This window comes from Lagenorhynchus albirostris, chromosome 1 (assembly GCF_949774975.1).
Source record: "Lagenorhynchus albirostris chromosome 1, mLagAlb1.1, whole genome shotgun sequence".
NCBI lineage: Eukaryota > Metazoa > Chordata > Mammalia > Artiodactyla > Delphinidae > Lagenorhynchus > Lagenorhynchus albirostris.
The window spans coordinates 1726146-1748257 of NC_083095.1; the positions used below are offsets into that span (position 1 = coordinate 1726146).

Consider the following 22112-nt stretch of genomic DNA (forward strand, 5'->3'; position numbering starts at 1 on the left):
GCCAGGGAAGTCCCCATCTCCCAACACACTTTACTTACTAATGGACATCGGCAACCCTCACAGTGCTTCTGGTAGAGACGGCATGTGCTGACAAGCGGTGGCAGCCACCTTCACAGCTCACGCTGGGAAAACTTACCCTGAACGCTTCAACAAGCGCAGCGCAGTCACTCTTACTGTTGCCACAGAAATCCACTTTGTTCCTATAAACAGACAACGAACAGTGTCACTTGACACCACTAAAACACAGTGACTTTTAAAAATATGAATGTTGGGGCTCCCCGGTGGCGCAGTGGTTGAGAATCCGCCTGCCAATGCAGGGGACACGGGTTCGTGCCCTGGTCCAGGAAGATCCCACATGCCGCAGAACAGCTCGGCCCGTGAGCCATGGCTGCTAGGCCTGCACGTCCGGAGCCTGTGCTCCGCAATGGGAGAGGCCACAACAGTGACAGGCCCGCGTACCACAAAAAAAACCACAACAACAACAACAAAAAAAACCAAATATGAATGTTAAATACCTATATCCATCAAGATGCTGCCTAAACGGCATCGCAAAAAAATTCTTCAAAGAAAGAGATGCCGCTAACAAGAGAAAAAACAAAGAGAAGATAAGACTGTTGGAGTAGCCTTACGTTACCCCCCATTCCCGTTTCTCGGCTCCCACACTCACCTATAATAAGACACTCGTCTAGACATCCAAACACATGTCCGAGGACTATGAGTTTACCAAGTTGCTGATTAACAGGAAGTTGGGCTAAAACTCTTCCTAAGAAGGTCAATTCACCATCATGGGGGTTTTCACCTCCTCTCTGCCCACTCACTGCAAGTGCTCCAACCTTTATAAAATAAATTAGTGCAATTAGCAAGCACTGATTTACACACTCTTTTCTTCCTTAAGGCAGGGAGTTTAAAACAGGAAACGACCAAATTTTGGTGAATAAGGTTCTAAAAGATACCTAAGTCAACTTATGAAAGATTGACACTAAAGTGTTTTAATACGTGTTTTGATACTCAGAACACATTTTATTATTTTTTAATGCTGGGAGGTGATGCTCAAGCTACCCCCACAAAAGTCTACTTAAGTCCCAGATTTAACGACCATGGCACGCACAGCACTAAACCAACCTCCAACCACCACGTCGCGTGGTCACTCACAGCCAAAACGTACAGACTGCACAGAAAACAACGTCCTCAACTTGACTAAGTGTATTTTACGGACGCCCAAGCAGGTACCCAAGGTATCAGAGGCAGCCCCAGCTTTGAGGGTCCGAGGCAGAACGTCCACAGCCCCAACAGGCCGGGGCACTGGGCACTGCACGCAGCGAGAGCAGAGCGTGGGTCAGAGGAGAGTCAGAGAATGCACAGGAGCAGAGCAGGGCTTCCAGCAACAGGAAGAGGAGAGGCTAGCATGAGGGTGAAGAGCAGAACTAGAGGGGAAGTGGGGAGAAGGCTCACAGAGCCAGGGCAGGAGAGCAGAGCTCTACGGCTGCCATCTCCTATCCAGCGCTTCTCAGCCCCGCCAACAAACAGCAATCCCCCACGGGGGGTGGGGTGAGAAAGTAGGAGCTTCACCTTCAGACAACTAACAAAGCTGGTCTGAACAACATATATAAAATCTGGAATCAAAAATTAGTCATGACATGCTTTTCCAAGCAAATGCTGATTATTTACAACTGTCAAAATACCTTAAAGATATCCACAGTATGAAACTTCTAAAATTCACCCAAAAAATCTTAGCTTTTCCTAACACGAACAAGTATCAGATGGTCCCACCTCCTTTAGCAGAAGGATGGTGCGTTCAATGTCACTCAGGCTAGGTGGAGAAAGGGCTGTTGCCAGCAGAGCCCTCGGTTCACCCATATCAAGTAATTTCACTTTCAATATTGTGCTTCCTAATGGACAACGCTGAAAAGAACAAAACTTAAATTCAGAAACAGTAAAAATAAGTAAATCAATTAACCTATTCACATGACTAGTACTTTAGAGAGAGAAGGAGAGAAAAAGAAGAAAGGAAAACAGAGAAAGAGGGGTGGGAGAAGGAGAGAGAGAAATGGGAGATGAAGAGATGGGGGAAGAGAAGGAGAGAGAGAGATAAAGAAGGGAAGATGGAAAAGGGAAAGGGTGAGAAAGAAAGGAGAGGAAGCGGGGAGAGAGGGAGAGAAAGGAGAGAGAGGCAGGAGAGGAAAGACAGAAGCCAGTTCCACAGCATGAACTATAAAAGCACACAGCAGGGCTTCCCTGGTGGCGCAGTGGTTGAGAGTCTGCCTGCCGATGCAGGGGACACGGGTTCGTGCCCCGGTCCGGGAAGATCCCACATGCAGCAGAGCGGCTGGGCCCGTGAGCCATGGCCGCTAAGCCTGCGCGTCTGGAGCCTGTGCTCCGCAACGGGAGAGGCCACAGCAGTGAGAGGCCCGCGTACCGCAAAATAAATAAATAAATAAACACACAGCAGCAGCGTCTGTGGACAGTCCTCCTACAGGGCCAGAAACGTGACATGGGTGTGAAGTCCCTCACTGGTGCTTAGTGACTAGAAGCCAGTTCTGTGATTAAAGACGAGTTTGATCAGAAGTGATTTTTCTGGGATCAAAATCATACGACACTCAAAATTATATTAAACTATTCAGCAAACCTGTCTACAAAAAACAAACTATGTCATAAAGATGACCAAAGTTTATTACCAACATCTCAGGAATGACATGGTCGGGGATGGAGCTGTCCCAGAAATCCTTGTATATGAGTCTGTAACAGTATCCTTTAGACACTCGTCCAGCACGGCCTGCAAAGGAGAAACATTCAAACTCTGACGTTAATTACTTTAACACTAGCGTAAAGATATACTTAAGAATAACCATTAAATATTAAGAAAAACTTCCGTTATCTTCCACCAAACCAGGTCAGTTTGGTAAAAACTTCAGAGTAAGTGTTAGAAGTGATCTTCTATATACAGATTAAGTGCTGACTCCTACTCAGTGATATATAGTGGAAAATCCAATGCATATTTCTAAAGAGAACCACCTTGGCCCCAAAATACAATGGCAATCTAAACATTTTAAATACCACACATCTCCTGCAAATGCATAGTTCATACTGGTAAAAAATACAGAGGTCACCAAACAAAAGTAATCAAGCTGGCGAGAGAAGCCCCAGTGAAACGGATGGTTGTTACCCATCCCAACACCTCTGCAAAGGCGTCCTTCAAGACAATGGCTTCATATGAAATGACTGATCACACGCAAACAGCTCAAAACCAGGCCTGGACCACGGAGACCATCCTATAAACGACTGTTCTCTTGTGATGGTATTGCTTGTGCAATGGAAACTCCTTTATCCCCAAACACAATAAAATCTGAGAGACAGGAGACAGGTGGGGAGGGAGGATCCTTCACAAATACTCAGCTTTTAAAAAACAGGGCAGCCCAGGGAGGAGCTTTCCTTCCCTACCTGTGGAGCCTGGACCCCCGTCCCCTTCTGCCCCCACCCACCTGTCCTGCCACAGGAAACTGAGTGCAGAGTCCAGACTGCTGCCTGCGCCACCATCTACCCGCCGTATCTTCAAATGACAGGACTGTCTAAATGGAAAATCCCAAGGTAATGACAAAACCAAAATCAACTCCTAGAACTAATCGGTGAAATCAGCAAGTCACAGGGCACAATACCAACACACAAAAATCAATCACATTTCTATACACTAGAAATGAACATGTGAAAACCGGAATTAAAAACGCCATCACAATCATTATAATCCCTCCAAATTAAACTGAATACTTAGGTGTAAATCTAGCAAAACATATACAGAGATCTGTATGCTGAAAATAATAAAATGCTGATTAAACAAATCAAAGACGACCTAAATAAAGGGAGACACACTATGTTCAGGGATACGCAGCTTCATCAGAGCAAATATATCAATTCTCCACAAACTGATGTACAGGTTAACACAATTCCTAGCAAAATCACAGGAGGCTAAAAAAAAAAAAAAAATCACAGGAGGCTTTTTTGTGTGTGAATATAGACAAGATTATTCTAAAGTCTACATGGAAAGGCAAAGTAGAATAGCTAAAACAATTCTGAAAATGAAGAATAAAGTGGGAGGAATCCATCTGTTTCGTGATAAGTCTTACTATACAGTGATCAAGACAATGTGGTATTGGTAGAGAGAAAAACACACAAATAGAACGTAATGAAGAATCAGAAATACACCCAGAAAAGTACACCCAAGCGATGTTTCACAAAGGTACAGAAGCCTTCAATGGGAGGAGAACAGTGGTGCAGGAACAACTGGGCATCCATAAGCAAACCTCACACCATCTACAAAAGTTAATTCAAATGGATCACAGATACAAATGCAAAACATACCTACGAAATGTCTAGAAGAAAACACAGGAGAAAAATCTTTGCAACCTAGGGCTAGGTGAAGAGCTTTACACATGACACCAGAGGCATGATCCATAAAATGAGACACTGATAAATCAGACCACACCGAAATTTAAAACTTCTTCTCTATGAAATACCCTGTTAAGAGGATTAAAAGACAAAATATAGACTGGGTGAAATATTTAGAAAGCATCTATCTAATAAAGGACTATATCTAGTATATATAATATAAAGAACTCCCAACACTCAACAATAAAAATACAAACAATCCAGTTAGAAAATGGGCCAAAGACTTGAACAGACATTTCACTGAAGAGATACAGAAGACAAATAAGCACAAGAAAAGACATTTAAGCTCATGAGCATCAAGGAGACGTAAATTAGAATTGCAATGAGACATTATTATGTACCTTTCAGAATGGCTAAAATAAAAAATAGTGGTATACCAAATGCTGGCAAGGATGTGAAAAAAACAGATCTCACACATTGCTGGTACAACTGTAAAATGGTACAGCCACCATGGAGATAGTTTGGGGCAGTTTCTTATAAAAGTAAACATATACTTCCCATACCACCCAGTAATTGCACTCCTGGGCTTTTATCCCAGAGAAATGCAATTTTATGTCCACACAAAAACTTGTACATCAATATTCACAGTAGCTTTATTTGTAATCGCCAAGACCTACAAACAGCTCAAATGTCCCTCAACAGGTGAATGGTACTGTTGACCTTAAAAATAAAATAGTAATTGGGACTTCCCTGGTGGTCCAGTGGTTAAGACTCCACGCTCCCAATGCAGGGGGCCTGGGTTCGATCCCTGGTCAGGGAACTAGATCCTGCGTGCCACAACTAAAAGATCCCAAGTGCCGCAACTAAAAGATGCCGAGTACCACAACTAAGACCCGGTGCAGCCAAATAAATAAATATTCAAAATAAATAAATAAAAACAGTAATTTTACCAGCAAAATGGGTTTATTCAGAAATAGCAGAGAATTGCAATTTGGGACAAGCAAGCTAAGGCAAAAACCATAGGCAAGTCCCATATAAAGAAGAGGAACATTATTTTATAGAGAAAAAGGAGGAAGCTGGGAGGGGTTATTTTGAACACAAGTCCACTGGAGAAAAGTGAGAGTTCAGGGTGGGGACTGTTTCTCACTGGCCGAGTTGCTGGGGCAGATGACTTCTTGTGGGAGATGCAAGGCACAGTTTTTCCTGTTGGGGCCTATAACTGATACTTCTTTCCTGTTGCTGGTTCTTATTGGCATCTGAAGTTGACAATTCTTCCCGTAATTGAGCTCCAGTGGTACTTCAGGTGGTACCGAACAAGAGCGCCCCCTTCTGACCTCCCCCTCCATTTTAGAGAGGTTTCCCTTTACTAATTTTCAAAATACAATGGAATATTATTCAGCAATAAAAAGGAAACTTTTGACACATGCAGCAACTTGGATGGAGCTTAAGGACACTACAGCGAGTGAAGAAAGCCAATCTTAAAAGGTTACATGCGGTATGATTCCACCTAAATAATGTCCTTGAAAGGCCACAGCTATGGCTATGAAGAAGGGGTTCGAGGTCGGCAGAGAGTGGCAGGGGACAGTGTGACTAGAGATGCAGCACCAGGCAGCTCCTTCAAGGCAGCTGGAACAGTTCTGTGTCCTGACCGTGGCGGTGGCTACACATGGGATCAACTGGAGAGAAGTCTGCACAGTGTGAACCTGGGCGACTGACTAGGGTCCGCGGTCCAGCCCTGTGCTGACATCAGCTGCCTGGGCTGACGCTGCACCGGGGTAGGAGGTGTCGCCACTGACAAGCTGAGATGCTGGGGCTAGGGTTCAAGGGACTCTATGTACTATTTTTTGCAACTTCCTGTATGGGAAAAATTTTCTAATCATAGAAATTTTGAACATACAAAAAGACAAAGGATACAATTCCTATAATCTCAAGACTGACCCAAAAATAATCAATTTAAACATTTTTGTATATCTATTGGGTTGGCTTTTTTCCATTACACCTTACGGCAAAAACCAAACGAACTTTTTGGCCAACAATATTTCTAATCACTTCTTCTAAGCATAGTTTTACGTTCTGGGTTTTTTTGGCGGGGGTGGGGGTTGAGATGATTATAACAATACATAAGCTTTTCCCAAGGTGATGAGAAGCTCTCTATGACCATATTTCAGTGACTCCTTAATCATTCTCTGTTTTTTAAATTAATTAATTAATTAATTTTGGGGGCTGTGTTGGGTCTTCATTGCTGCACGTGGGCTTTAGTTGCGGCGAGCAGGGGCTACTCTTCATTGCGGTGCGTGGGTTTCTCATTGCAGTGTCTTCTCTTGTTGCGAAGCACGGGCTCTAGGCGTGCGGGCTTCAGTAGTTGTGGCACGCAGGCTCAGTAGTTGTGGCTCACGGGCTCTAGAGCACAGGCTCAGTAGTTGTGGCACATGAGTTTAGTTGCTCCGCGGCCTGTGGGATCAGGGCTCAAACCCATGTCCCTTGCACTGGCAGGCGGATTCTTAACCACTGCGCCACCAGGGAAGTCCCTTAATCATTCTCTCTTAATCCCTCTCCAGGTAAGCCATTTCAAGAGAGGTAACACGACAACATGGTTAAAGTTGTGGGCTGTAGCCATACGTCTGGGTCCTAGTCTCGGTCCCAGCACTTCCCAGGGTAACCCGAGCAGGCTACTCCTTCTGTGTGTCGGCTGCATCACTGAGAAGTCGGGGTGTTAACAGCGCGCTACCTCACTGGGGGAATGAGGGGTAAATGCGTAAGTACATGGAAAACACTTAGACTCGTGCCTGGCCTGTGGCGAGCATTCAGTAAATGTGGCCTCTATTCTGTTTTTTGATGTGGTAGCTTTATGACCCAACCCAACAGGTATTCTTGGAGCAGTCCTTCAGCTGTCCTCCCTGAAGGCTCTCTCATAAAGCACAAGCTACGTCTCAGTCCATGGCGAGAAGGCTGTGCCCTGGGGCCACTCCCTGCAGGCAACTGCACGGCCACTGTGGCCAAAGCCCCCCCGACCCCCCGACATCCTGGCCCCGACAAACGACTCCACACCCTCGTCTCCCCAGCAATACACCATGTGCACTCGCAGAAAAGGCTGACCCCTCCGTGGAGCCAGCTCAGCTCAGGAAAAAATCATCCCAGAAGGATGAAAACTTGGAGAGAAGTCAGAGGAAGGACTAGCAGCAATTAACAAGTGACCCGCACGGCTTCCGTAACTAGTCACTGTGAAAGATGACAGGACTCTCATCCAGTATGTGCAAAGGCTCTTACCTACTTCAATGGACACGAGGAGGATCGTGGATTTGAACAGAGAGCCTGACAGTATGAAATGCTGTTGCTTAGAACTTAAAACCAGTTCCAATAAAGGAAATCTCTGAATAAGACTAAAGGTACAAAAAGCAAAAAATTCAAGAAGACACCCGAATGCGCCACCAACTCCTATTATTGTGCTGGAACACAAATGCCTTACCTTTTCTCTGATCACAACTGGTTTTAGAGGCCCAGCTCAATCGCAGGCTCTGGTAATTCGTATCTTCATCACAAACCAGAGTTCTAGTCAAACAGAAATCTATAACTGTCATTTAAAAAAGAGAATGTAAACACCAGGCTAGCAAAAAATAACTGTGTAACAATCACAGTGCATAGCGATAAGACAATTTACGAAACACACAGCCTTTAGAATTAGTGTACACACAGAAGCCTCTGGAAACGCACCGGCCATTCCCGACTGCCTAGGACGGGGAGGCCGGGGTCCCATTCTTTCTTCTAAGTCCTGGGAGTCTGGGCAGAAAGAACATATGCCCTGTAAGAGCCCACACGTCATAATACGAGCCTACGCGGGCTGCAGCGACAGGCCGGCCTCAAAGGGCTGCGCAGAAGCACAGGTAAAGTGGGGGACTGCCAGGTCCCAATCCCGTGTGCGCACTGGCGGGGCGGGGGCGGGGGGGGGGGACAGCCGCTCTCAGCATCTCTGTGCTGCAGTGTCCCGCTCCCAGCCCCTGGGAGGAGAGCAGGCAGCTGGTGGGGCGGTGCTGGCTCCCGTCCCCCCGCCCGCCTCGGCCTCGGCCTGCTCCTCAGCGCCGCTTCCCTCCTCAGCAACCTCCTGCTCACTGACTGCGCCGCCACCACCAGCCCTCCTTGCTGGCTCCCCAGGGCTCTTGAACACTCCTCCCGCCATAGCGTTTGGGGATCTCCATTCCCATAAAAACGGTGCTGGCAGCGCCAAGGCCCTCGGTTTCGAGACCCCATCTCCCACCTGTCTCAGCATCTCTTTCCCACCGCCCTACCTGACCCCCACTCAATCTCAATCGCAAGCATCTTCCCCTGGCACCAGACCGCTTTCCTCCCCTCCCACCCCCCCCACTCCCCGGCCTGTAACCCTACCCTTAATCCCTACAAACGGACCTGCCATCTGTGCACGTCAGGGCCTGCTGCTAACTGTCCCCGCCCCTCCGCCTAATGACCTTCCTTCCCTCCTGACCAAGCCACGGGCTCCCAGCCCCCACTGTGACCACTCCACACATCTGCCTTGACCCCTGGCCTCCTGTCACCCTGCTCTGCTCAGCTGACTCGACCCCAGGCCTGCTGATCACAGCTCTCCACCTACACCGCGCAGCCCAAGTGGCGGGAGAGGGAAGAAGAGAAACAAAACGGGCTGTAGGCTGACGGCGCCCTTTAAGCTCCCGGTCGCCAGCGGCCCTCGGGACTCAGGCTGCCCCGTCCATCCAGCCTCCTCACACCCCCGGCACTTCCTGTCCTGCTTGCTTTCAGCTGAGGCCTGGCCTCTGGCTCACGGGGAACGCAGAGGCCATCAGAGGACCCTGCGCCCCCTCGGCAGCACCCCTCCGGCCACATCGGCCTCCTCCCAGGATGGGAGCCAAGCCGCCCACCAGGTGCCTCGCCCCGCCCCCACGGCCGGCCCCCACGCGCCCTCTGCGCCTCTGGGCCCCGCGCCGCCTGGCACACACGTTCTCCCGGCCGCCAGCGCTCCGGCCGCTGCCCCGGCTCTCCGCCCGCCCGTCACAGAAACCACCACAGGAGCGCCGTCTGGCTTCACGACCCCCAGTGCCTCGGCGCCGACCCTCCGTGACCCCTCCTTCCACTCTCACTCCTCACCCAAGTCACGCCTTCCTCAGCTATCACGTCCTCACAGAGGTGTTCTCACATCGCCCCATCTAAAAGGTCAGTTACCCAATTAACTGTAATCCCTTTTTTTGATTTATTTCCCTACATAACGTCTACCTCGACCTGAAAGTGCACCTATTTCTTCCCCTGCTAACTGCCTGGCTCTCCCACCAGAAGACAACACGCCTCACTCGCCCCGTACGCCTGCCCACCACCGAGAACAGCGCCCGGCAAGCGTCAGGCTCCCGAACATGAATTAACGCAACCTCACAGCGTCATCAAGGACACACACATGGGAGACCAGACTATGAGTGGCCTCACCCTGAGGTGACGTGGTGTCTTTCTCAACAACCTGCAGCAACGGGGCGGGCTCGGGCCCCTCCCTCCAGTCACTATGTCCAGCAGGGGCAGCCCCAAAGCTCTCCTACTGCCCACGGCGCCCCGGGGACGCCCCCGATCGCTTCCTGTGTGTGTTAGTAGCTGCGCCGCAGAGGCTGCCCGGCTGAACGGACACGTGAGCTCAGAGGAGGGCGGGGGAGAGAGAAGTACAGGAGGAACTTCGGAACCCACTTTCCTACATTCTCTCCTCCAGAACAGGGGAAGAGATGGGGAAGAACAACTCCTGAGGGACACACAGGCTACAAATACTATGGTTTACTTTGTGAGGAGAACAGCAGGATCTCACCATATTTGACGTCTGGAACCGTGACAGAACTCTCCGCAATGTTGGTAGACAGAATGACCTATCAAACATCAAAAAAAGAATCTGACATGCTCACTATATACAGGAAATCATTAGGCACTGGGCTCAAATTTTGAAATTAGCCATTTTTTCTATTTTATACAGAAGTCACAGTTAGTCAAGGGTCCTGGGGGCGGGGCACGAGGAGGAGTCAGTGTAGTGCAGGCTCAGCAGCCAAACCTGCTCTGAATCCCAGCTCTGCTCTACCCCAGCGTTGGACCCTGGACTACTTAACCTCAGTTTTCTCATCTATAAAATGGAGATAACAATAATATCTTCCCTATTACTTGAGTTAATAAACGTGAAATGCTTAGAACTGCTCCAGGCGTGAGCCAAGTGCTCATAAATATTAGCTATTACCTGTAGCACCAGCATCCAATCACTGGACACCTACTTCGTGTCAGGCACTGCAGCACTACCACAATTTAAGTATGGACATATATTATTATAATTAACCTTCCTAACAGCTCTGCAAGGTAAATGTTATCGACTCTACTTTCCAACAGTAAAATTAAGTCTGAGAAGTGATGTGCTCAGAGGCACACACCTACAGGGGACAGAGACCCATGTCACCTGTCCAACTCCCCACGCATACTCTTAACCCCTACACCTCAATGTTAAGGTACAGCCTTTTCCTGGTGGAATCATTCCAGGGGTCCAGTGGAAGCCCCTGATGTACAGAAAACCAGGCCCATGCAACACAGAAGGTTCATAAAAGCAGCAGGCAAGAAACAGGGCAAAGACAGCTCTCCCTGACCTCAGATATGATAGCTTCAGGGGGTCTTGGAATTACCCAGGGGCACAGAGCACAACCAGGCTAAAGTTCCCAGGAAGGTCTGCAGTACATAAGAGCCCTGAGTTGCCATGCAAGGTCTAGGCTGCCCCTAGAGATGCAGAACCTTCTCACTGGAATCAAGGGGGCTGGGCTGCATGTCTGGAGTCCCTGATGATCTCAAGCAGCACTAGAAGGGTTGTGATAAGACAATCCCGTCATTCACACATAAAAAAGAAAATTAAAGAAATACTCTTAAACCAGGACTAAGAATGTGGGTTCTAACCAAAACCTCCAGCGCAGTGCCAGGGACAAGAGAACAGTCCCACAGTTAGAGAACTGCTGGGGGTAAGAGGCGCTGAAATCCACTAGAAACAAGGTCCTGAGGCTGAGGAAATAAAAAACCTTAGCAAACTGACTTAAAAAATACAGACAAAATGAAATAACATACTTGGCTCATCAGGCAAGTGCTTGTTTAGGTGACTAACCACCAGCTACAGAACATATCGTACAAACAGCTGGAATGTCAGCACTTCTCATTAGCAGAGTCTCTAAGGAAAACGTACCTAAGTGCTCAGAACTGGTCTCCCAGCTGTCCTACCTTTCTGTACCCAGGCACTGGACTTAAAAACACGTTATTCTGTTCTTCCAAAGTCACACTTGAATGGAGTGGATAGACCTGTAACCTAAGAAAGAAGTAAATGAAATAAAATATCCATAAAGACTAGATACACATGAAAATGAATAACTACTCATTGAGATCATTAAAATTATTTAAGCTAGAAACAATACAATGCTTTACAAGTAAAAATACAACAGTATCATTTTAAACACACCTTTTATGAACCATGTTTGTGAGAAGTTCATGCATATAGTTTATTTCACCCAGACCTAGGGAAGAAAAAAAGTGGAGGGGGGAAAAAAGATTTGTATTTATTTCTAGAAAACAACCTTTAAGTTAAGATGACATCTTTTATAAATACGGCTCTACCAATTCATTTTATCTGACTTTTTTATCCTCTTCACCTAAATATATCAGAATTTCAAGTGAAAAATGCATAATGACACTGACTACCACTAACTCAAAAATATGAGAAAAACCATATTCTTTCTGTTTTCCTTTCCACAGCAATGACCGCCTGTGAGTGCTGGCCATAGGAGATGAGTAATTTTACATTCCTCTCTTCCCCCCACTGGTTTTCCAAATGTCCTACTTTGATTATGCAAAATTTTACAACCAAAAAATAATATTTAAAAAGTCTTCGTCACAGAGATGTTTTAAATTTTTTTCATAAGGTTCATATTTATAAATAAAGCATGATTGCCGATATAATTAGTTAAGATGAGGTCACAGTGGAGAAAAATAGGCCTTTATTCCAATAGGACTGGTGTCCTCATAAGAAGACACCCGCACAGAAAACGCCACGTTAGCGATCAAGGCAGAGATAGAAGTATTGCAGCCACAAGCCAAGGAGGGCCAAAGACTGACGGCCAGGAGAAGCTGGGAAGAGTCAAGGAAGGATTCTACCCAGAGCCTCAGAGGGAGCAGGGCCCTGCTGACACCTTGATTTTGAACTTCTAGTCTCCAGCAGAGTGAAAGAATAAACTTCTCTTGTTCTAAGCCTTCTGGTTTATAGCACTTTGTTACAGTAGCCCTAAAAAAACTAACACAGAACCATTCCCCAAAGATCAATTAATGAAATAAATGTACTGTCAAATGAACTCACTTAAACACATAAAAGAAAAACAACAAAAACTGTAAAATATCATTTATACATATTTTATTCAGGCAATGTTTAGCAGTTAGAAAGCATTTATTTCACATCAGGTGTTCTTAAGATAGTACTGCCCTGACTCTACTTTGGTCATTTCTTCCTTGATACAATATTATGCACACAGCAATCACTGACAACTATTTATTGGGACAAATGCAACTCCATACCACTGTCAGCTAATGCTTGTTTCCTGGATATAAAACTAATTCGTACCAACCGAAGCAAAACATGATCAAAGTTCTAAACTCCCATGCTGCATTCTAAAGTAAAAGGTTACTTTATTCATGCTTTTTGTTCTCCACCACAATTAGCACAAATACTCATATGTTCTACATATTACCTTCCAACAGCAAAGAATACATGAATTATTGTCGTAAGGTTTCATAAAGCTATACCACTTGATTAAAAAATCAACATTTTGAAAAAGTACAATTTAACAAAAATTAATCTTTAAGTATCTTAAGAGATTATTTTGTCAAATACTGAAGAAAAAGGAACTCAAGGGCTACCCTGATGATTTTCATGGTATTACAATAATGATATTGTTATTAAATAAGCTTTAAATACAGATCGATGACAATTACTTCACATTTATAACCATATGTATGAAATAGCAAAATTAACATAGCCAATTTTTTCTGAAGGGGGTCAGACTGCCCTCAAAAAGTTAAACTGTTCATTATGAACGTTTTAGCAACACAAAGGTTATAGTAAGAAGTCAAACCGAAAATCACATTTATTCACATTCCCAGAGTCTATAAAGAATAAACCCGCACTACAAATACCATTTTTCACAATATGTGCGAGACACAAACTAGTCTCCACCCAGCGCAGATTCTAGATCACGGAAGAATGACACTCACCTGGCAAAAACACCAACACACTGCTCCGCTCTGACACAAATGGGGTGCCCGACCAGGTCTTGGTCCTGTTAAAATGTGAAGTGCACAAGTATTAATCAAGGCTAAGTAGCCACTGTTTTTCCAGAATCCTCATATTATGGCTTCTGACCCTGAAAGGTTCTTACATCTAGGTCATCGAGTATAATTTTCCTTCTACATAAGAAAACACAGAGGCCCCAGGACGTGAGACACTGTCCAAAGCCCCAGGATCACCCAAGGGACCCCAAGCCTCTTGACTATTTTCTCCCATAAAAACTCACTATCCGAAAAAGTCTTCTCTGAAATTCAGTTACTGTAATCCAGAACCTCAAAATACAAAACATTTAGAAAAACTACTACAAACAAAACTTCAACTCTAAGGAATCCAAACTAGTATTAGAAAGCATGTTTATAGACCAAGATCTCAAACTGTCCTCTCGCCTCCCTGCTGCTAGCAACATATTTAAGTTGTGCGAAGTCAGAACTTTCATTCCTCCACAAACCCTTGAGCCCCTCCCCTGTGCCAGGCCCTCCTCCATGCAGGCAGGCACAGCAGAAAGACAGACAAGCTCCCCACTCTTTGGAGCTTACATTCTAGCTAGAGAGACAGACAAGAAACAAGGAAATCAGCCCCTTCAGTTCGGCAGTAAGACCGTGACAAGAACAAACAGGGGACAAAGAGCCACGGAGCTGCAGTTACTAGTTTACCCCTCTCACCCCCTCCTCTTTCTTTGCGGTTACTGTTCCCAGGCACAGCATGGATTGTTGTTTCTTGACTGTTCCAAGAAAAAAATAAAGATTAGAGTGGAAATCAATGAAATAGAAAAAGAAAAACAACAGAAAAACAAAAACCTAGCTCTTTGAAAAGATCAACAAATTGATAAATCTACCTAGTTTGACCAAAAGAAAAAAAGTGAGTCCATATACTACAATGAGAAATGAAAGAGAAGACATTACTACTAGTCCTAAAAAGACACAAACTACTGAAACTGACCCAAGAAAAAACAGACAATCTGAATAGATCTATAACAAACAACAAGATTGAATTAGTAATTTTAAAACTACCCATAAAGAAAGCCCAGACCCCAATGGCTTCACAGCTGAATTCCAAAAAACATTCAAAGAAGTAATACCAATTCTTCACAAACTCTTCCGAAAAAACAGAACATTTCCCAACACATTTTATGAGGCCAGTATTACCCTGATACCAAAACCAGACAGACATAAGAAAACTACAGACCAATACCTTAAGAATATGAATGTAAAAATCCTCAACAAAATACTAAGTAAACCAAATCCAGCAACATATAAAAAGAAGTATACACCATGACCAAGGGGGATTTATCCGAGGGATGCAAAGTTGATTTAACATCTAAAAAATCAACAAAGACTAAAATCACATGATTATCTCAATAGACAAAAATCATCTAACAAAATCTAACACGCTTTCATTTAAAAAACACTCAGCAGGACATCCCTGGTGGCACAGTGGTTAAGAATCCACCTGCCAATGCAGGGGACATGGGTTTGAGCCCTGGTCCAGGAAGACCCCACATGCTGCGGAGGAACTAAGCACGTGTGCCACAACTACTGAGCCTGCACTCTAGAGCCCACGAGCCACAACTACTGAAGCCTACGCACCCAGAGCCCACGCTCCACAACAAGAAAAGCTACCACAATGAGAAGCCCGCGCACTGCAACGAAGAACAGCCCCCACTCGCTGCAACTAGAGAGAGCCCACGCACAGTAACAAAGATCCAACGCAGCCAAAAATAAATAAAGTAATTAATTAATTTAAAAAAAAGAACACTCAACAAACTAGAAATAGAAGTGAACTTTCTCAACCTGATGAAGGTCATCTACAAAAAGCCCTCAGCAAACATGATAACCTAACAGAGAAAGATGGATGTTTTCCCCCTATGATCAGTAACAAGACAAGGGCATCCACACTTGACACTTCTTTTCAACAATGTACTGGAGGTTCTAGCCAGGGCAGTTAGGCAAGAAAAAGAAATACAAGGCATCCAGATTGGAAAAGAAGAAATAAAACTATCTTTATTCAGTAGATGACATGATCTTATATACAGAAACCCTAAGGAATCCTCCTAGGACTAATAAATGAGTTCAACAAAGTTGCAGAATCTAAGATCAATAAACAAAAATCAATTGTTGGGGACCTTCAAGATGGCAGAGGAGTAAGACATGCAGATCACCTTCCTTCCACATCAAAAATACATCTACATGTGGAACAACTCTTACAGAATACCTACTGAACCCTGGCAGAAGACCTCAGACTTCCCAAAACGCAAGAAATTCCCCATGTACCTGGGTAGGGCAAAAGAAAAAAGAAAAAACAGAGACAGAAGAAACAATAGGGACAGGACCTGCACCTCTAGGAGGGAGCTGTGAAGGGGGAAAAGTTTCCACACGCTAGGAAGACGCCTCACTGGCGGAGACGGGGAGTGGCGGGGGGAAGCTTCGGAGCCACGGAGAAGAGCGCAGCAACAGGGTGCAGAGGGCAAAGCGGAGATCTCCCTGCACAGAGGATCCGTGCCGACCAGCACTCAGCAGCCCGAGAGGCTTGTCTGCTCACCCGCCCAGGGGCAGATGGGGGCTGGGAGATGAGGCTCGAGCTTCGGAGGTCAGATCCCAGGGAGAGGACTGGGGTTGGCTGCGTGAACACAGCCTGAGAGGGCTAGTGTATCTCAGCTAGCCAGGAGGGAGTCTGCGAAAAAGTCTGGACCTGCCTAAGAGGCAAGAGACCACTGTTTCGGGGTGCGCAAGAGAGGGGATTCCTTCCCTGTCTACCCACAGAAGGCAGAGCACCGCCTAAGCAAGCTCCAGAGATGGGCATGAGCCGCAGCTATCGGCTTGGACCCCAGAAACAGGCATGAAACGCTAATGCTGCTGCTGCCACCAAAAAACCAGTGTGAAAAGCGCAGGTCACTATCCACCCCCCAACCCCCTGCCCCGGGAGTCTATGCAGCCTGTCACTGCCAGGGTCCCGTGATCCAGGGACAACTTCCCCGGGAGAACGCACGGCGCGTCCCAAGCTGTTGCCACATCACAGCAGCCTCTGCCGCTGCAGGCTCGCCCCGCATTACAATTATGACCACCTTACCCCTCCCCTCCCCCCGGCCTGAGTGAGCAATAGTCCCCTAATCAGCCGCTGCTTTAACCCCCCCCTGTCTGGGCAGGAATAGATGCCTGAGGGCAACCTACATGCAGAGGAGGGGCCGAAACCAAAGCTGAACCCCAGGAGCTGTTCGAACTAAGAAGAGAAAGGGAAATCTCTCCCAGCAGCCTCAGGAGCAGTGGATTAAATCCCCACAATCAACTTGATATACCTGCATCTATGGAATACCTGAATAGACAACGAATCGTCCCAAAACTGAGGCAGTGGACTTGGGAGAAACTGCAGACTTGGGGTTTGCTCTCTGCGACTGATTTGTTTCTGATTTTTGTGTTGATCTTAATTTAGTTTTTAGCACTTGTTATCATTGGTGGGTTTGTTTACTGGTTTGGTTGCCCTCTTTTTTTTTCTTTTTTTTTATTATTTTAATAATTTTTAAACTTTTTTTTCTTTCCTTTTTTCTCCCTTTTTGTCTGAGCCATGTGGCTGACAGGGTCTTGGTACTCTGGCCTGATGTCAGGCCTGAGCCTCTGAGGTGGAAGAACCGAGTTCAGGACACTGGACCACCAGACACCTCCCAGCCCCAGGTAATATCAATTGGCGAGGGCTCTCCCAGAGATCTCCATCTCAACGCTAAGACCCAGCTCCACCCAACGGCCAGCAAGCTCCAGTGCTGGACGCCCCATGCCAAACAACTAGCAAGACAGGAATACAACCCCACCCATTAGCAGAGAGGCTGCCTAAAATCATACTAAGTTCACAGACCCCCCCCCCAAAACACCACCGGATGCAGCACTGCCCACAAGGAAGACAAGATCCAGCCTCATCCACCAGAACACAGGCGCTAGTCCCCTCCACCAGGAAGCCTACACAACCCACTGAACCAACCTCACCTACTGGGGGCAGTCACAGAAAACAATGGGAACTACGAACCTGCAGTCTGCAAAAAGGAGACCCCAAGCACAGCAAGTTAAACAAAATGGGAAGACAGAGAAATATTCAGCAGATGAAGGAGTAAGGTAAAAACCCACCTGACCAAACAAATGAAGAGGAAATAGGCAGTCTACCTGAAAAAGAATTCAGAGTAATGACAGTAAAGATGATCCAAAATCTTGAAAACAGGATGGAGAAAATACAAGAAACGTTTAGCAAGGACACAGAAGAACTAAAGAGCAAACAATGATGAACAACAAAATAAGTGAAATTAAAAATTCTCTAGAAGGAATCAATAGCAGAATAACTGAGGCAGAAGAACGGGTAAGTGACTTGGAAGATGAAACAGTGGAAATAACTACCACAGGGCAGAATAAAGAAAAGAGAAGGAAAAGAATTGAGGACAGTCTGAGAGACCTCTGGGACAACATTAAACACAACAACATTCGAATTACAGGGGTCCCAGAAGAAGAAGACAAAAAGAAAGGGTCTATGAAAATATCTGAAAAGATTATAGTTGAAAACTTCCCTAACATAGGAAAGGGAAAAGTCAATCAAGTCCAGGAAGCACAGAGTCCCATACAGGATAAATCCAAGGAGAAACACAACAAGACACATATTAATCAAACTATCAAAAATTAAATACAAAGAAAAAATATTAAAAGCAGCAAGGGAAAAGCAACAAATAACATACAAGGGAATCCCCATAAGGTTAACAGCTGATCTTTCAGCAGAAACTCTGCAAGCCAGAAGGGACTGGCAGGACATATTTAAAGTGATGAAAGGGAAAAACCTACAACCAAGATTACTCTACCCAGCAAGGATCTCATTCACATTCGATGGAGAAATTAAAACCTTTACAGACAAGCAAAAGTTAAGAGAATTCAGCACCACCAAACCAGCTTTACAACAAATGCTAAAGGAACTTCTCTAGGCAGGAAACACAAGAGAAGGAAAAGACCTAAAACAACAAACCCAAAACAAGTAAGAAAATGGTAATAGGAACATACATATCGATAATTACCTTAAATGTAAATGGATTAAATGCTCCAACCAAAAGACACAGACTGGCTGAATGCATACAAAAACAAGACCCATATATACGTGCTGTCTACGAGAGACCCACTTCAGACCTAGAGACACATACAGACTGAAAGTGAGGGGATGGAAAAAGATATTCCATGCAAATGGAAACCAAAAGAAAGCCGGAGTAGCGATTCTCATATCAGACACAACAGACTTTATTTTTATTTTTTTATTTTTGTGGTACGCGGGCCTCTCACTGTTGTGGCCTCTCCCGTTGTGGAGCATAGGCTCCGGACGCGCAGGCTCAGCGGCCATGGCTCATGGACCTAGCCACTCCGCGGCATGTGGGATCCTCCCGGACCGGGGCACGAACCCATGTCCCCTGCATTGGCAGGCAGACTCTCAACCACTGCGCCACCAGGGACGCCCCAGACAAAATAGACTTTAAAATAAAGACTATTACAAGAGACAAAGAAGGATACTACATAATGATCAAGGGATCAATCCAAGAAGAAGATATAACAATTGTAAATATTTATGCACCCAACATAGGAGCATCTCAATACATAAGGCAAATGCTAAGAGCCATAAAAGGGGAAATCAACAGTAACACCATAACAGTATGGGACTTTAACACCCCTCTTTCACCAATGGACAGATCATACAAAATGAAAATGAATAAGGAAACACAAGCTTTAAATGACACATTAGACAAGATGGACTTAATTGATATTTATAGGACATTCCATCCCAAAACAACAGAATACACTTTCTTCTCAAGTGCTCATCGAACATTCTCCAGGATAGATCATACCTTGGGTCACAAATCAAGCCTTGGTAAATTTAAGAAAATGGAAATCATATCAAGTGTCTTTTCCGACCACAATGCTATGAGACTAGATATCAATTACAGGAAAAAAACTATAAAAAATACAAACACATGGAGGCTGAACAATACGTTACTAAATTACCAAGAGATCACTGAAGAAGTCAAAGAGGAAATCAAAAACTACCTAGAAACAAATGACAATGAAACCACAACAACCCAAAACCTATGGTACACAGCAAGAGCAGTTCTAAGAGGGAAGTTTATAGCAATACAATCCGACCTCAAGAAACAAGAAACATCTCAAATAAACAACCTAACCTTACATCTAAAGCAATTAGACAAACAAGAACAAAAAAACCCCAAGTCAGCAGAAGGAAAGAAATCATAAAGATCAGATCAGAAATAAATGAAAAAGAAATGAAGGAAACAATAGCAAAGATCAATAAAACTAAAAGCTGGTTCTTTGAGAAGATAAACAAAATTGATAAACCATTAGCCAGACTCATCAAGAAAGAAAAAGAGAAGACTCAAATCAATAAAATTAGAAATGAAAAAGGAGAAGTGACAAGTGACACTGCAGAAATACAAAGGATCATGATGAGAGATTACTACAAGCACCTATATGCCAATAAAATGGACAACCTAGAAGAAATGGACAAATTCTTAGAAAAGCACAAACTTCTGAGACTGAACCAGGAAAAAATAGAAAATATAAACAGACCAATCACAAGCACTGAAATTGAAACTGTGATTAAAAATCTTCCAACAAACAAAAGCCCAGGACCAGATGGCTTCACAGATGAATTCTATCAAACATTTAGAGAAGAGCTAACACCCATCCTTCTCAAACTCTTCCAAAATATAGCAGAGGGAGGAACACTCCCAAACTCATTCTATGAGGCCACCATCACCCTGATGCCAAAACCAGACAAAGATGTCATTAAAAAAGGAAACTACAGGACTATATCACTGATGAACATAGATACAAAAATCCTCAACAAAATACTAGCAAACAGAATCCAACAGCACATTAAAAGGATCATACACCATGATCAAGTGGGGTTTATCCCAGGAATGCAAGGATTCTTCAATATACGCAAATCAATGTGATACACCGTATTCACAAACTGAAGGAGAAAAACCATATGATCATCTCAATAGATGCAGGAAAAACTTTTGACATAATTCAACATCCATTTATGATAAAAACCCTCCAGAAAGTAGGCATACAGGGAACTTACCTCAACATAATAAAGGCCATACATGACAAACCCACAGCCAACATCGTTCTCAATGGTGAAAAACTGAAACCATTTCCTCTAAGATCAGAACAAGACAGGGTGGCCCACTCTCACCACTATTTTTCAAAACAGTTTTGGAAGTTTTAGCCACGGCAGTCACAGAAGAAAAAAGAAATAAAAGGAATCCAAATCGGAAAAGAAGAGGTAAAACTGTCACTGTTTGCAGAAGACACGATACTATACATAGAGAATCCTAAAGATGCTACCAGAAAACTACTAGAGCTCATCAATGAATTTGGTAAAGTTGTAGGATACAAAATTAAGGCACAGAAATCTCCTGCATTCCTATACACTAATGATGAAAAATCAGAAGGAGAAATTAAGGAAACACTCCCATTTACCACTGCAACAGAAAGAGTAAAATACCTAGGAATAAACCTACCTGAGGAGAGAAAAGACCTGTAGGCAGAAAACTATAAGACACTGATGAAAGAAATGAAAGACAATACAAACAGATGGAGAGATATACCATGTTCTTGGATTGGAAGAGTCAACACTGTGAAAATGACTATACTACCCAAAGCAGTCTACAGATTCAGCAATCCCTATCAATCAACCAATGGTGTTTTTCACAGAACTAGAACAAAAAATTTCACAATTTGTATGGAAACACAAAAGACGCCGAAGAGCCAAAGCAATCTTGAGAAAGAAAAATGGAGCTGGAGGAATCAGATTCCCGGACTTCAGACTATACTACAAAGCTAGAGTAATCAAGACAGTACGGAACTGGTACGGAAAACAGAAATACAGATCAATGGAACAGGATAGAAAGTCCAGAGATAAACCCACACACATATGGTCACCTTATCTTTGATAAAGGAGCCAAGAATATACAATGGAGAAAAGACAGCCTCTTCAATAAGTGGTGCTGGGAAAACTGGACAGATACATGTAAAAGAATGAAATCAGAACATTCCCTAACACCAGGGCTTCCCTGGTGGCGCAGTGGTTGAGAGTCCGCCTGCCGATGCAGGGGACACGGGTTCGTGCCCCAGTCTGGGAAGATACCACATGCCACGAAGCAGCTGGGCCCGTGAGCCATGGCCACTGAGCCTGCGCGCCTGGAGCCTGTGCTCCGCAACGGGAGAGGCCACAGCAGTGAGAGGCCTGCGTACCGCAAAAAAAATAATAATAATAATAAATAAAATAAAATAAACAAATGGGATCTTTCAAAGCTTTTGCAAAGCAAAGGAAACTACAAACAAAACGAAAAGACAAC

General features: G+C 44.7%; 1 protein-coding gene across 1 annotated transcript in view; it reads right to left on the reverse strand.

Moving 5' to 3' along the window:
* Positions 1-22112, reverse strand: part of TDRD9 (tudor domain containing 9) — a 106542-nt gene that overhangs the window by 36819 nt on the left and 47611 nt on the right. Inside the window, exons 10-19 of the mRNA XM_060165164.1 lie at positions 13654-13718; positions 11852-11906; positions 11617-11701; positions 10187-10244; positions 7847-7951; positions 2676-2773; positions 1771-1902; positions 668-833; positions 516-579; positions 137-200 (exon numbers count right to left, since the gene is read on the reverse strand). Coding sequence (XP_060021147.1) covers positions 137-200; positions 516-579; positions 668-833; positions 1771-1902; positions 2676-2773; positions 7847-7951; positions 10187-10244; positions 11617-11701; positions 11852-11906; positions 13654-13718 — 892 coding nt within the window. The remainder of the gene's footprint in view (positions 1-136; positions 201-515; positions 580-667; positions 834-1770; positions 1903-2675; positions 2774-7846; positions 7952-10186; positions 10245-11616; positions 11702-11851; positions 11907-13653; positions 13719-22112) is intronic.